The 14,665-nt window shown below is 45.4% G+C and overlaps 1 protein-coding gene across 27 annotated transcripts in view; it reads left to right on the top strand.

The window, feature by feature from the left end:
• Nucleotides 1-14,665, top strand: part of FHOD3 (formin homology 2 domain containing 3) — a 334,599-nt gene that overhangs the window by 210,003 nt on the left and 109,931 nt on the right. For all 27 annotated transcript variants that reach the window (XM_084888812.1, XM_084888811.1, XM_084888807.1 and 24 more), the window contains 2 exons: nt 1,766-1,860; nt 10,382-10,525. In XM_084888812.1, the coding sequence (XP_084744938.1) occupies nt 1,766-1,860; nt 10,382-10,525 (239 nt within the window). The remainder of the gene's footprint in view (nt 1-1,765; nt 1,861-10,381; nt 10,526-14,665) is intronic.

Raw genomic sequence — 14,665 nt, 5'->3', positions numbered from 1 at the left:
GCTCTCCTGTCTCTGATTTCTGCTCAGGATGTATGGATCTGCAAAAAATGCACGAAGTATGGTGGGTGTTAGGGGATGACAGAACGCCAGCCCCATTCCCATTATTATTTACAGCCAAAGTATGTGTGTTAAGTGTGTTCATCAATTGTGTTGAAAGACATGGAACATACCATGAGGGCCTTCTGTTTGGATATAAGACCAACTCGTGTACAAGGCATTGTGTGAACTATTTTATTTTCTTTGGGGTTTAATTCGGAGACCTAGGAGGAAAGTATTGAACAGTTATTTATTCCGGGTTAAGAGAGGACTGGCCTGGGAGCCTGTCCTCTGGGGATGTCATCACACTCCCAGCCACCATTACAGTTACAGCTACTGATATTCTAGTGCCTACCAGGGAACAGGCTCTATGCTAAGAAATTTTTATACAAAACTATCATAATTTGTTTAACATAAGTTTAAATACCAATTGTGTGCTTGAAACAGGCTCTTGTTGAGCCTACACTCACTCCAGGGGTTGAGGGTGGAGTTGGAGAGAGACAGCTGATCATGGTTAAGTAACTTATTGCCTTCTCATGTGCTTGGTCAGTGCTAAGGCGAAAAAGCCAAGGGCTTTATCTCCAGGATACCTCCCAGCAATCCTATGAGGTTGACACCATCATCCAATTTAGATGCATTTGCTGAGCCATCGTTCATTCCACCACTCTGGGGCTCTGTTTCTTTCTCTGTTATGTGAAGGATTCAGATTCTATGATTTAGGTGCCCGTTCCTTCTTATATTCTCCGGTCTTCTCTCTTTTTCTGACTGTGTGCACTTACTCTCTGGTTTTCTTACAACGGCACCAGCTTAACCCACTTCCTGCCCGCAAAGATCTCCATTCACTTTTCTGTAGACATTTCAGCCCTGACACAACCCATCCAAGAACCAGCATTTAGAAGCCACTGGCTGTGGATTACTTTAGAATTTACTTTTATCAGTAAAAAAGTGAGCATTATCATTTTAGGTCTGTAAAGAGAAAGAGGAAAGAGCTTCCTGTTCCACATAGCCATGCCATGGGCAAGCAACACTTCACTTCAAATGCTTGTCTCAGGCACAGGAAGTGGGTCGGGGGGCATGCGTCCCCTTTGTGGCCTTGGCAGTGCTGAGGTGCATGCTTGCGAGTGCCTTTACTCTGTGTGGACGTGCGTTCTTGTACTTAGGCCTAACTGCTCTATTAGATCATAAAACTTGATGGCAGCCTCCTCCTAGACCCAGTTCCTTCTGCTTGGTTTCTGTTTCAGTAGTATTTGTGCCTTGATTACACAGGAGTGATATACTTCTGTTCTTGAAATGTTTGCTGGATGGGCATCTCACTGTCAGTTCTTAGAGCCCGCGTGAGTGTGAAGACCTCCCACATCTCCTTTCCTTGCAGGAGATCAGACCGTAGCATGCTAATGCACAGAGAGAATTTATTAGGATTTCTGCCCGCAGCAAGTGAAACGCATGGCCTAAAAGGCTGCATGTGAACACATTCTTAAAAGTTACGCAATTCACGTAATGGGAACTTTCAAGCACATTGTTGGGCCTCCTCACACTGAAGAACATACATTTCCAAGTGCACAAGGATAATGTGGTATATGGTCACCTGATTTGAAGCCTGTGTCATGCTTATTCTCGGTGAATTGAAGGACATGCCCTGTTTGGGTGAAGAGCCTTTAGATACACTCGGGAGTGAGTTGGATGAGAAATGTTGAGTTGTTGTTCCTAATGATTTTTGCTTTGCTTGCAGGAGTTGTACCTTGGTCAAATATCATGGAAATCCTGGAGGAGAAAGACGGGGTCGACACGGAGCTGCTAGTTTATGCGATGACTTTAGTGAACAAGGTTGGTCAATGTTTGTTATGGGTTGAATTGCTATGTTAAGTCCTATCCCTGGTACCTATGGATGTAAGCTTACTTGAAAACATAGCGTCTTTGCAAATCAAGTTAATATAAGTCATATGGATGGGCTCTAATCCATTATGATTGCTGTCCTTTTAAGGACAGAAAGAGACAGGCATAGAGGGAGAGACGTACACACGTGCTCATGAGCAAGGAATCCATGTGGAGACAGAAGCAGAGATTCAAGTGATACATCTCTAAGCCAGAGATATATCTGGAAATCCAGAGAATGCCAGGATTTCCAGCAGCCAGTCTAGGGCGAGGCAAGGAAGTACCCTCTCCTCGAGCCCTCAGAAAGAGCAGGACCCTGTCCACATCTTGTCAGGGTTCCAGACTCAAACTATGACAGGACCAATCCCTGTTGTCTTAGCCACCTAGTTTGTGGTGATTAGTTATGGTAGCCCTAGGGAACTAAGACAACGTGGAAGTTTAAAATGTGCCCTCTGACTAAGAGCCACGTCCTGTGGACCCCATCATGGTGGCTGGGACCATGGTGGTTGTGTGCTTCTTCGCAGGAGAAAACCCTTTACACTCACACACGGTGTGTGTGCCCTGTGCTGATGCATACCCATGTGAAGCCCTGTGAGTGTCTGCTTGCTTCTGGTGCTTTGGTCTTTGCCTTTTTGTTTTTTAAAATTTTATCTATTGATTTCAGAGAGAGCAAGGAAGGGAGAGAGGGGGGAGAATGGGAAGGAGGGAGAGAGAGAGACATCAATTTGTTTCACTCATTTTTGCATTCATTGGTCACTTCTTGTATGTGCTTTGACTGGAGACCAAACCTGCAGCCCTGATGTATCTGGACAATGCTCTAGCCAACTGAGCTAACCAGGCAGGGGTAGGTCTTTTCTAATAGCAGAAATTTTATGACAGACCACTTTTCCTATCAAGAGTTCCCCTTCAAAACATGTTTCTTTAAGCAATTAATGAGCAAGTTTTACTGTAAGGAAAGAATTCACAGTCAGGAGAAATGAAGGCACCCTTACTGCACTGCTTATTGAACTCTGAGTGCGGGGGCCTGAGATGAGATTCCCGGGAGTGGGCCCTATCCTCCTTTTATGATGGTGACACCTTTCTGCCATGTCCCTCCCTGCTCAGTCGGAGTCTTCAGTATTCATCCCCAGAGATGCTGCTCTGGCCACAGGTCGGTTTTACACTGGCCTGGGTCAGCCCACTTTTGGGACTGGACTTCCTTCATGACGATGGCTCAGTCCTTCATCACCGAGGCTGGGGTTAGGTAGTTACCTTTTGCAAATCACTACACCCTAGACCAGGTGTAGCCCTATCGTGTGCCTACAGCCCCTCATCAGCCCCTCCGCAGGCCGTCCTGTGTACTGTTCAAGCTGTGGCGTGTGGGCCTACACGGCAGACCCCATATCTCTTCCTGAAATATAACTGGAGAAACATTTTCCCTCATGAACTGGGGACAGATATAAAGCAGCAGCATTATAAGGAGTAGCTTCTACTAGATATTAAGATGTGCAAACTCCAATGGTAAAGCAGTGTTGGGGAGAGAAGGGGAGCGAAGGAACTGTGAAATGACCCGATGCATTGGAACTTCCTACACTGTGACTGACATCAAAGGGGGTGGGTTAGCTTGTTCATGATCGGGAGGTCTTGCTACATGGAAATAAATGAAAATTTCATTCATATACCAGAATAAATTCCGGATCAATTCAAGAGTTCATTGTAACACATCAAGCCATAGAAAAATAAGGAAAAAAACACACACAACAACATAAAACCTCTACGTAAAAGATTAATTAGCCTCTGGTAGGTAAAGGTGACATTAATAATACAAAAAAAAAATTCCGAAGGGAAGGACTTAAATATTTCTGTGCACTGAACTCTCCGAGGTCGTATCATTAGAAATGAAAACCACAAACAAAAGCTCAAGGCAAGTGACAGACTAGGAAATTGTTAGCAAAAAAATAGGCCAGAAATGATACTGCCCTAAATATATTAAGAACAGAGTGGAAAAAGTAATAGCATTAAGCCTACTGAGATTAAGAGAAATGTGCAGGAAAACAACATTTCCCAGAGCCAGTGATTGCTTTTTAACGAAAGGCATTTGTTGGTGAGGCTCAGCAACCTCCACAACAGTCCTCGTGGGGAATGAGCATCACTTTTTGGTAGACGAACATTTTGCTTTTATTTTTAAATCTGTGAATTTATTTTACCATGCAATTTTAAAGCAATTTTCTGTTGGGTTTCAAAGATTAAGGTCATCAATTTCCTGTCATCTCCAGTCACTGACATTGTTTTGGAAAACACTGAGCTCAGCAAAAAAAAGTGGAATTTTCTCTCTTGCTCAGTGTTTTCCACGGTAACGCTATCCATTTTATTGGTGGCGGCCGTGCCCAGCTGTTCTGATGGCCCTGGCAGCCTTTGCACAGTGTGGCCTTCTGCTGCCAACCACCGGCACAGACCCAGTGCGTGTCAGACTCTCCTTGGCATCACACGGCATTTAATGTCCAGGAATTCCTCGCGTACTCTTTCTCTTCTGGCAGTTCTGTCTCATCTTTTGTTAGTTCTGGCCCAGAGGAGGTCCAGGCAGGTCCCCAGGACATTACTTCAAATGTCATCTTTTCCTCAGAAAGGTCAGCAGACAGCTGGCACCCACGCTGGGTTTGTTTTCTGTTGTTGAGTTTTAGTCATGTTTATTGCCCCAGTGAGTAAAATCCTCTAAGATCCCAAAACAAAACAGCGCAGTGAAATGTGACGTGGTTCTGGAAAAAATGTACTACTCTGAAATCTAGGAAATTAATACAGTGGGTTTCTAACTTTTGTTTCAGTATAGTAAAAGAAGGCCTACTGACCCGGAATTCAAAAAGTTAACAGTTTTATGACAAAACAAGGGGACTAAATTCTAGCCTGCTCGTGGTACTGAGACTGAAACCTCCCTTTGTTAAACAGGGGCATGAATGGAGGGCCTCCAAGATCCAGACTAATCCCCCCACCTTCCACCCATGTTGTCAAAAGATGGAGGGGTTTCAGAAACCATGTTTTACCCTGCAAGCTGAAGTTACATGCAGTCACATCTTGGTTCTCAAAAGTCTCCCTTCTTGAACAATGAAAAAATGTCTTGGTTAACTTCTCTCGGGCATTAGACAAAGAAGCGAATGCACCAATATGAGTCAGTTTACAGCTAAACCTGCCTTGTTAACATCGCAGGAAATTGTGCTGTGAACATTTGTGTGTGTGTGTGTGTGTGTGTGTGTGTGTGTGCGCGCGCGCGCGCGCGCTCTTGTTGCTGGCAAGTCCATGATTAGCACAATTTTAAAACATAAAGAGGCTTTTAAGAGTGCTAATGGTGCTAAGGTTGAAGGGCCATTGAAGAGGCAGGAAAACTGCGGTTGGTTTGGATGAAGGAAAAGCAGTCAGCCAGTGACAGCATTTTGGAGGCAGTGACATGTGAAAAAGCGGAGATGCTGACCTCCTGAGAGACATCCTTGCAGAAAAGTGGTTCTTTTAAGGCTGGTAGGGGGCGGTTCATTGAATTTTAGAAGTGTTGTTGATAGATTTAAAAGTGCATTAGACATGTACTGTATATGAGAAAGGTTAACACAAGGAATTATTTGGGGCGTCAGGAAAGGATTAATTCCATGTATATATTTTTTCTAATGGGGGGGAAAAAATCATTCGATTTTTGAACACATTGTTCCTCAAACAGCCTTCCAGAGCAAAATAAGCTCAAGAGCCAAGGTTCCACTGTAGTGTCCTGCCCTGATCCAGCTGAAGTTCCCTCAGTGGGCCATACTGACCACCTCTTAGGACAGGATGAGTCAGGGAGGGCCGGAGCCACAGGGGCGTTACCATGGGCTGGCAGGAGTGTTAGGGCAGGAGGGAGCTGGGAGTCCCTCCTAGATGGGATTCATGCTTCGTACTCTCCTATGTTTTTATATTCCATTTTACTGTTTTTAAATGACCACACAGAAAAATTGGCTTTTCCCCCTTGGTATTTAGCTGTATACGTTTTAACACATACATAGCTGTGGACAGCCTTCATAATTAGGATCCAGCACATTCCCCTCCCCCCTCAAGATCTCTTTATTGCTATAATGACATCCTGGTCCCCATTCATGCCCCTGACAAACACTGATTTATTCTCTGTCATGATCGTGGTGTTATTTCAGGAATATTACATGGAATCGGATGGGCTGTGTCCCTCTGAGGATGTCTTCTCTCAGTGGGAGAGGCCTGTCTGTTACTGGCTGTCCTAACAGCTCTCTCCTTCCTGCTCCTGAGCCAGGTGCATTGCAGATACTCCACAGTTTGCTTCTCTCTTCCCCCACTGAAGGAGACTGGGATGTCTGCAGCTTTTGGTTTTCACCCATAATGCTGCTACAAACGTTTGTGTTCAGGTGTTGCCACACTGGCTTTATCCTACAAGAAAGATCAGAAGGAATCAGTGAAAACCCCCGGAGAGGAAAAGAAAATGTCCTTTAGGGCAGAGGTTTCTCCCCCTGAGAGTTGCCTGTCAAGATCTAGGTGTCACGAGGCCTGAAAGACAAGCTGTGAGAGGCAGCAGGCAGCAGGCCATGAGGTGTCCCCTGAGCGTGAATGCGGCGGGAGATGTTTCCTCACAGACAGTTCTGGAGCTGCCACCTTTGCCAGAAGGAGGCGCAGTGGCAGAGAGGTTTCAGGGGAGAGATGGGAGGGCGGGCTGGGGGAGAGGTGGGTGTATGGCAAAATGGGCCAGCACGTTAGAGAATCGTTGAAAATAGGTGAGTGTGTTTCTAGGATGTATAGTCCCCTCCTGTGCAGGCGGAGAAAGAAGCTGTATTTGTTTGTGACGAAAGCTGCCTCCCCTGTAGCCGTAGTCACACATGAAAGGAACGCAGGCTTGGCTCAAACCCACATTTCCGCAGGAGCTGACCAAAGACCTCTTCATATGCTCCATTCTGGGCCTGATTTTGAGCCAACGCTCCATGAACCGGTTTGGTTCCATAGACCTATTTGTTTAAGCATTTAATAGTAATCTTCCCAACCATGATTGATTGGGCCTGCTAGAGGGATGGGGATTAGATCAAGGAATTCAACCCCCGGGAAACTTCTGAGCAGATGAACTCAAAGGGGAAGAAGGAAAGAAGGAGGGGACCAGAGAGCTGAGGAGACTGCCAGAGGCCTCTCTCGGTGCCTCGCCCTGGCCCTGCACTGTTGCATAGAAAGCTTTCAATCCGACACCAAACGTCAACACACCGCATTCCTTCAGTTGTGTGTTTGGCACAGTCAGTGGTCAGGGCACCTTGCCGTCAGCCCTGCTCTGGCCTTGGTGTCACCATTTCCACCTCCTCATTCTCTAACCAAGTTCTAGAGACCGAACCCAAAGGATGGCTTGCTTGATGGTAGCCTTCTTTGAGCAGGTGCCTACTTTTTCAGGTCGCTTTGGGAGCCAGGCTGTCCAGTGGTCTGTTGTACCTGCTGATGCCTCAGGGGCCGCCTGGCCTGGCACCAGCAGACACTGGCGCGTGCTGGCACACCTGGCCACTCGGGTGCGTGCACCATTGATTATGGCTTCATCTGGTTCAGAGCCTCCTGCTCCTTGGACTTGCTAGTGAACTGGATCCCAGTTACTTCGCATTCGTTTCTGAGCTCAGTAACAGTAAGTCGTGTCCTCTTGGCTCAGTCTCAGAAGGAAAAAGACTTTGTTTGCATTATGAAGAAAGACATTCTTTCCCAACTAGAAGTGTTAGGGAAGTGGTGTCGTGAAAAGATCGTTAGGAAAGTATTGGTTTTCTTTTTTTCTCTTGGGGCAGTCGCCATGTTGACAATAATTTTGAAATGTATATGCAGGGTTCTTAGAAATGCAAAGGTAGTACCGTATTTTCTGGCGTATAAGACGACTTTTGAAACGAAAAAAAGTCAACCGAAAATCGGGGGGGGGGGGGGGGGGGGGGTCGTCTTATACACCGAGTATATCCCGAAAAAAAAGTCTCAATATGCCACTAAACGAATTTTCCAACTCGATTCAGCACCAATCACTGCAAGGCTGCTCGGACCACCTCTCTAACTCAGCCAATCCAAGCAGGCTTTTTATGCATGCAAATTATACATGTTCTGTACCCGAAGCTACACTGTGTTCTAGTAAAAAGCCTGCTCAGATTGGCCAGAGTCAGAGAGGCGGTCTATTAAAAAAAAGAACTGGTGTTGCCTCGGAAGTGGGGGGTAGTCTTATACAGCGAATATATGCCTAAACCTATGTTTTAACTGTAAAATTAGGGAGTCGTCTTATACGCCGGAAAATACGGTAAAAGAAATAGGACTAAAGGTCTGTGTCTGAAACTGAAGGCCAGAATGACTTGTGTAGAAGGCATGAGTGTGTGAGGAGATGAGAATAGCCACTCTGAGAGAAGTTTGTCCTATGCCAGTGGTCGGTAAACTCATTAGTCAACACAGCCAAATATCAACAGTACAATGATTGAAATTTCTTTTGAGAGCCAATTTTTTTAAACTTAAACTTCTTCTAATGCCACTTCTTCAAAGTAGACTCGCACAGACCGTGGTATTTTGTGGAAGAGCCACACTCAAGGGGCCAAAGAGCCAAATGTGGCTCTCGAGCCGCAATTTGCTGACCACAGTCGTAGACCTTCAGTAACTTCCCTCTAGGTCTTTATCTCCCTCATTCATAAGATAAAAGACTTGTAGTAAATCACCTCAAGAAAGAAACAGGTGACTTCTCTGAATTCTACCTCTCTTATAAGAAGGATGATCTCAGGCCTTCCAGTTATTTTTTTCTAAATATTTATTTTTATTGTTAAGAGAGAGAGTGAGTTATTGATGGGCTTCCTCTTTCACGCCCCCTACTGGGGATGGATTCCCACAACCTGGGCGTGTGCCCTGACGGGGAATTGAATCGTGACCTCCTGGTTCATGAGTCAAAGCTCAACCACTTAGCCAGGCCAGTTAGGCTAAATAAAGGTCTTTACAGTGCTGAGCAGAGGGCTGGTCTGAGATCATCCTTCTTATAAGAGAGGTAGAATTCAGAGAAGTCACCTGTTTCTTTCTTGGGTTATTTATGTATTGATTTGTCTCTGTGTTGCTGCTTTGGAATTTTTCCTGTTTTCCTAAATTTCACAGACCAAGGGAAGGCCTACCAAATTGAAAGAAAAGAGAACTATTACATTGTTATCACTCCAGCTATTGACAGATTGATTTTTAAAAAATATATTTTTTTATTGATTTCAGAGAGGAAGAGACAGGGAGGGAAAGATAGAAACATCAATGATGAGAGAGAATCACTGATCGGCTGCCTTCTGTATGCCCCCTACTGGGGAACAAGCCCACAACCTGGACATGTGCCCTTGACTAGATTTGAAACCAGGACCCTTCAGTCTGTAGGCCGACACTCTATCCATTGAGCCAAACGAGCTAGAGCAATAGATTGATCTTAACAGGAGTTGCCGGTCACTGACTATGTTGGTTTTCTATTGCCATGTAGCCAATTACCACAAACTTAGCAGCTTACAACAGCACAGATTTATCACCTCACAGTTTCCATGGGATGGGGCCCAGCACTGCCTTCCTGGTCCTCTGCTCAGAGCCTAACAGGCTGCTGTCAAGGTGTTGACTGGGGCTGGAGTCCCAGCTGAGGGCTGGGGTCCTCCTCCAAGCTTTGTGGTTGTTGGCAGAGCTCATTTCCTTGCAGCTGTAGGACTCATGGTGGCTTTCTGCTGCTTTGGATCCAGCAGGATAATCGTTCTCCAGCACTGAGTCCGGGGAAGGCCTTAGCTCACTTTAAACGGCTCACCTGATTAGCTCAGGCCCACCCAGGCTAACCTCCCCTTTGATGAACTCAAAATCAACTGACTTGGGACCTTCATGAGATCTGTAAAGTCCCAACACCCTTGCCATATAATGGAACCCAGTCATGGGAATGGTCTGTCTACACTCAAGGAGCGGGGAGTACAGAGCACCTGACTAACCGGTGGGATCTTGGGGTTCATTCTGCTTATGCCACAGAACATTTTTCTCAGATGAACTTGTCATCTGTCTGGCTTTGCCCCCATCTATACTAATAAAAGCCTGTGTGGTTGTCATACCATAACAATCCATCACCAAGAGGCTGCATGCGCAGTGGGCGCGCTCGGGTGGGTGGGGCTGCGAGCCAGCAAGGCGTGCGTGGGTGGGCAGGGACTTGACGCTGCGTGTGCAGCGTGGAGGTGGGTCCCGGCGGCTCTGTATGGAGCTGAGGGGGTGGGACCTCTTTGAGGCAACCCATTGAGGAGCCCTGGCTGGGTGGGCGGGGTCTACCACTTTGGGGAGATTGATCATGGGGCTCCCACACTATGAGAGAGCACAGGCCAGGCTGGGAACAACCCTATCCCCACCCTGAGTGCATGAATTTCGTGCACCAGGTCTCTAGTAATGTTATAATCACAGCCACTGTCTACCATGTAAAACAATGCCCTGAGAGCCTTAAGGCATTCCCTAAGACATGTCTGTGTCCTGTTCTTTCTCCATCCAGACGTTGTCAGGATTGCCAGACCAAGATACCTTCTACGACGTGGTGGACTGCCTGGAGGAGCTGGGTATTGCGGCCGTGTCCCAGAGGCACTTGAACAAGAAGGGGACTGACCTGGACTTAGTGGAGCAGTTGAACATTTATGAGGTAACAGAACATGCCTTTTGTAAGGTATCTTCCAGCTTGGACAAATGTCAAAGGCCAATGTCAACATACCCTAGACCTGTGTTTCCAAGTGTGTTATAGCAGCGCTTTTCCCAATGCAACTTCTCAGGCCCAGGCCCAGGCCTGCTGAGTCAGACACTCTGTGGGTGGGCCCAGCAGTCTGTCTGTCTGCACGAGCCTCCTGGTGACTGTGATGCACACTCCAGTGGGAGAAGCACTAATCTAGCAGAAACTTGGTAACTTGCTTCCTTGCTTATTTACTTAATTATTACTATTTTAATGTAAAGAACATGCATCCTTCCAGCAATACTTTCATTCAGGCTGAGGGAGGGAGGGAGGGAGACGGAGAGAGAGAGAGAGAGAGAGAGAGAGAGAGAGAGAGAGAGAGAGAGAGAGAGAGAGAGATATGCAAGACAGGTCATATTTCTTACACTTTGTAGGGGTGGAACTTCAGGTAGGGCCTACTACATAATTTATAGGGCAAAATAAAAATGAAGGGGGGGGGGATACTGCTGTTAAAAATACCAAACATCTTTTTACTTTCTTCCCTGGTCCTTCTCACCTTGTTCTGGTGTCTTTTTAATTGCTATTAATGTCATTGTAAGGAAAAAAGTTAACGTTTTGAATTACCATCAGGAGTTTTACTGATACTGCGCACTACCAGCTGAAAATGCAGTTATAAGAGCATCTAGCCTGTGTGCAGGATCAGCAGAATGTGGAGTCTGTCCCTCCTCCATGCGCAGGTATTTTGTTCTTACTGGAACAGGGAAGAACTGTAAAAACTAGCTCAGCTATTTTTATTTTATTTCTTGGTATGTGTTCATTCTGTCAACACTCTATCTTCAGTTCACTAATGAGTAAGGAAGGCTAAAAGGAAAAGGAACTGCAGGCTATGGGCTGTCCTATCTCCTCATTTTTTTTTTTATATGTCATCATTTCAGCATAAGTGGTTGGCTCATATGGAAAAGTAACTCTGTTGAGAAAGGGTAGGATAGAATCCTTGTGTTACCATCTCTCCTCATTTATAGCTAGTCCTGGTTTTAATGGAATGCATGGCTTCTGGCTGTCAGTGACTGCTTAGCCAGTCGGAGGTGTGGCACACTCACCTTGTACTCACTTGCAGTCTCACTGAACAGCCATGTATCAGGGTCTATCAGAACTCCATGCTCATGGGCCTGTTGACTGGCAGACATGCATAATGCATCTGCTTCCTCTAGCATGCACCTGCTCCATTGTCCTACTGGACTTCACTTACAAAACATAAGTTTAAAGTTAAAAATAATAAGAATTTCAAGATGGTGAAAGCAGAGCCCTTGAAATCCTGTACACACACCTGTGAAGCAGGCCCCGCTTTGGGTTGCACATCATAGCTTGTTGGCCTGTTGACTTAAGTTCTAATTGCTCCCAGTGCACCAAAATGGCCCCCCCCCCCATTATTCAAGTTATTGATCTGATGTGACTATTGTCTGGACTCTAAATGAAGGTTGGAGCATGGTTTTTGAGGAGCAAATTACATTCCTTGTTGCTAAGCCTCCTCATCCTAGTTTCCTTCCTTGGACAGTGGGGGACAGAATCTGGAGACATGTTTCCTCTTGGCTGGTGTGAAGTCTGAAGGCCTGAGACCCAAGAAAGCCAGTGGTGTAAGTTCTGCTTGGAGTGCAGAGGCAGGAGGAAACCAATGTCTCAGCTTAAAACCCTCGGGCAACAAAAGCAAATTCTCTTACTTAGCCTTGTGTTCCCCTCAGGCTTTCACTGGACTAAAAGAGGCCCCCCATGCCAGAGAGGGCAGTTGTTTTACCTACTCTGTTTAGCAATTCGAATGTTAATCTCATCGAGAAACTCCCACACAGACCTATCCAGAATATTGTTTGATCAACTATCTGGACATCCTGTGACCCAGTCAACTTGAGACATACAATAAACTACTCTAAGGTCCTGGGACACAGCAGCAACCTGGTCAGTCAAGGCCACTGTCCTAAAGGAGCACTTATTCTAATGGGGTGCAGACAGTGACCAAGTGCATGAAAAAGTTGAGAATCTGAGATTGTGAGCATGTCTATGAAGAAAAGAGGATGAGGTGGGTGAGAAACTGAGGTGTGGATGAGGAAGGCCCCTCTGAGATGACAGCCTAAAGAGACAGTGTTGTAGAGAAGGGCACTGGAGGAGAATCCAGCTTGGCGGGTGTGAAGAATCTAAAGGAGACTGGTGTGACTGGGAGGTAAGGCCTGGGAGAGCAGCAAAAGCAGAGGCTGGTGAGGTTGGCATCCTGCAGGTGCTACATCCCATGGGGCCTTCTCTGCTCTCCTTCCTAACTCCCTGAAACCGAAAACAAGGTGATCATCCTGAGAGTCAGATCTGACTATGTCATCTCTATTGAAAAAAACAAATAGTGAGGGAATGAATGAATATGTGAATGAATGAATGAAAACCCCTTTTCATGGCCAGCAGGATATAGCCCAAACTGCTTGAGTTAGTACAAGGACCTACATAGTCTGTGGCCTCATACCCATGCGGTCATTCCTTCTGCCATTCCTAAGATGTCTCTGAAGTTGCAGCCATGTTCAATATCTCCTCTTTCTCAGATTAGAAAGACAGGTCTTTGGGGAGCTGACCTATTCTCTTTTCTGCACCTGGAGAACTCTTCCTTCTAGTTATCACATTAGCAAACTCCTATGTCTCCTGTGATAGTCACCTCAGGTGTCCTGCATCCATGGGGTTTTCTTGGCAAGGTAAAAGGGGTTCCTGCTGCTTGTCCCCTGCACATTGTTTCTAACCCAGGGAAGAGCACTTCCTTATGTGTACACGCTGGACTGAACAGTCCTCAGGAGGTACCAGTACTTGCTTGTCTGTTTCCCTTTGAGCTACTCTACGTCAGATGTCTCATTCCTCTCTCTAGCTCCAGCACACCTGCCCAGAATAGAAGTTCAGGAAGTGCTCAGATGTCTCTTTTAATATCACATGTTTTATGACAAAGTGTTTGTCCGATGCTGGGTTAAAGGAAGGACTTCTTTAACCAGAAAGCAGCTAACCTTAGAGGGAAGATGTCCTGAGTACTAACTCAAGGTGACAACTGAGTGCTGTATATACCAGTCAAAGCCAAGATTTTTATTTTGTTCCAAAAGCTAATGCAGTTTAAAAAAATATTTATTGCCACAGGACAACTACATTCAGTATACACAGGGCAGCAAGGGGACCGTAAGCAAAGCCAATATTTTCCTCTATGAATGTTTGTAAGCAATTAAAGAAAACTTGGTTGGGCTTCTAGAATTTTCCTTAATAGTGGAGGATATCTGGTGACCATATGTCCTGGATGTTCTGCGGACAGGCCCAATTCCATGTAATTTAATTCCATTTCAGAAAGGTGATTTAATCAATGTTTCATTCATTTGAATTTTTATAGCTACATATAATTTTACAAATACGTAAATTCACAAATCAAAATTAAAAAAAATCATTTGTCAGATTATGTGTTCTAACTTTCAATTCTTAAAATGCAGTCCTAGTAATGGGAAAAGCATCTTAAGGCTGGAGACTTTGGGGGTGAGGGATAAATGATACTTTTAGAAATGATTGACTAATAGGTTAAATTAATCTCTTAAGATCCTTCTTTGTCATAGGTGATAAAAAATGTCTGTCAGTTAGCTCTTGGGCATAACAAATATGCCAAAAATTTCATAACCCAAAACAGCAAATGTTGTTTATGAATCTGTGGGTCAGAAATTCAGACCTGGTCCAACTGAGAGATTCTCATGCAACTGCAGTCATCTGATGGCTGGACTGGGGCTAAGGGTCTTTGGCCTGATGAACCTGGTTTGGCATTTGATGCTAGCTGTATGCTAGACCAGGCTAGCCTGCACCTCTTTGTATGATAGTAGCATTTTAGAAGGACAAGTCCCAAAACACCAAAACCTTTCAAGCCTCTGTTTGCATTGCATTTGCTGATATCCCATTGGCCAAAGGAAGTCATGTGGATAATCCTGGACTCAGTGTAGGAGGGGGTTACACAAGGGTAAGGGAAGTGCTATTCTCTGGGAGCCTAGCACTGTTATGGTCTGCCACAACCTGTCAGCAGCTTAGTTACTTTTTGTTTTTCTTTTTAATTTATTTTTATTGATTTCAGAG

The sequence above is a fragment of the Pipistrellus hanaki genome (assembly GCF_964339955.1).
Source record: "Pipistrellus hanaki genome assembly, chromosome: 6".
NCBI classification, from domain to species: domain Eukaryota; kingdom Metazoa; phylum Chordata; class Mammalia; order Chiroptera; family Vespertilionidae; genus Pipistrellus; species Pipistrellus hanaki.
Note: the sequence above shows the minus strand (reverse complement) of the source record. Positions and strands in the feature narration are given on the sequence as shown.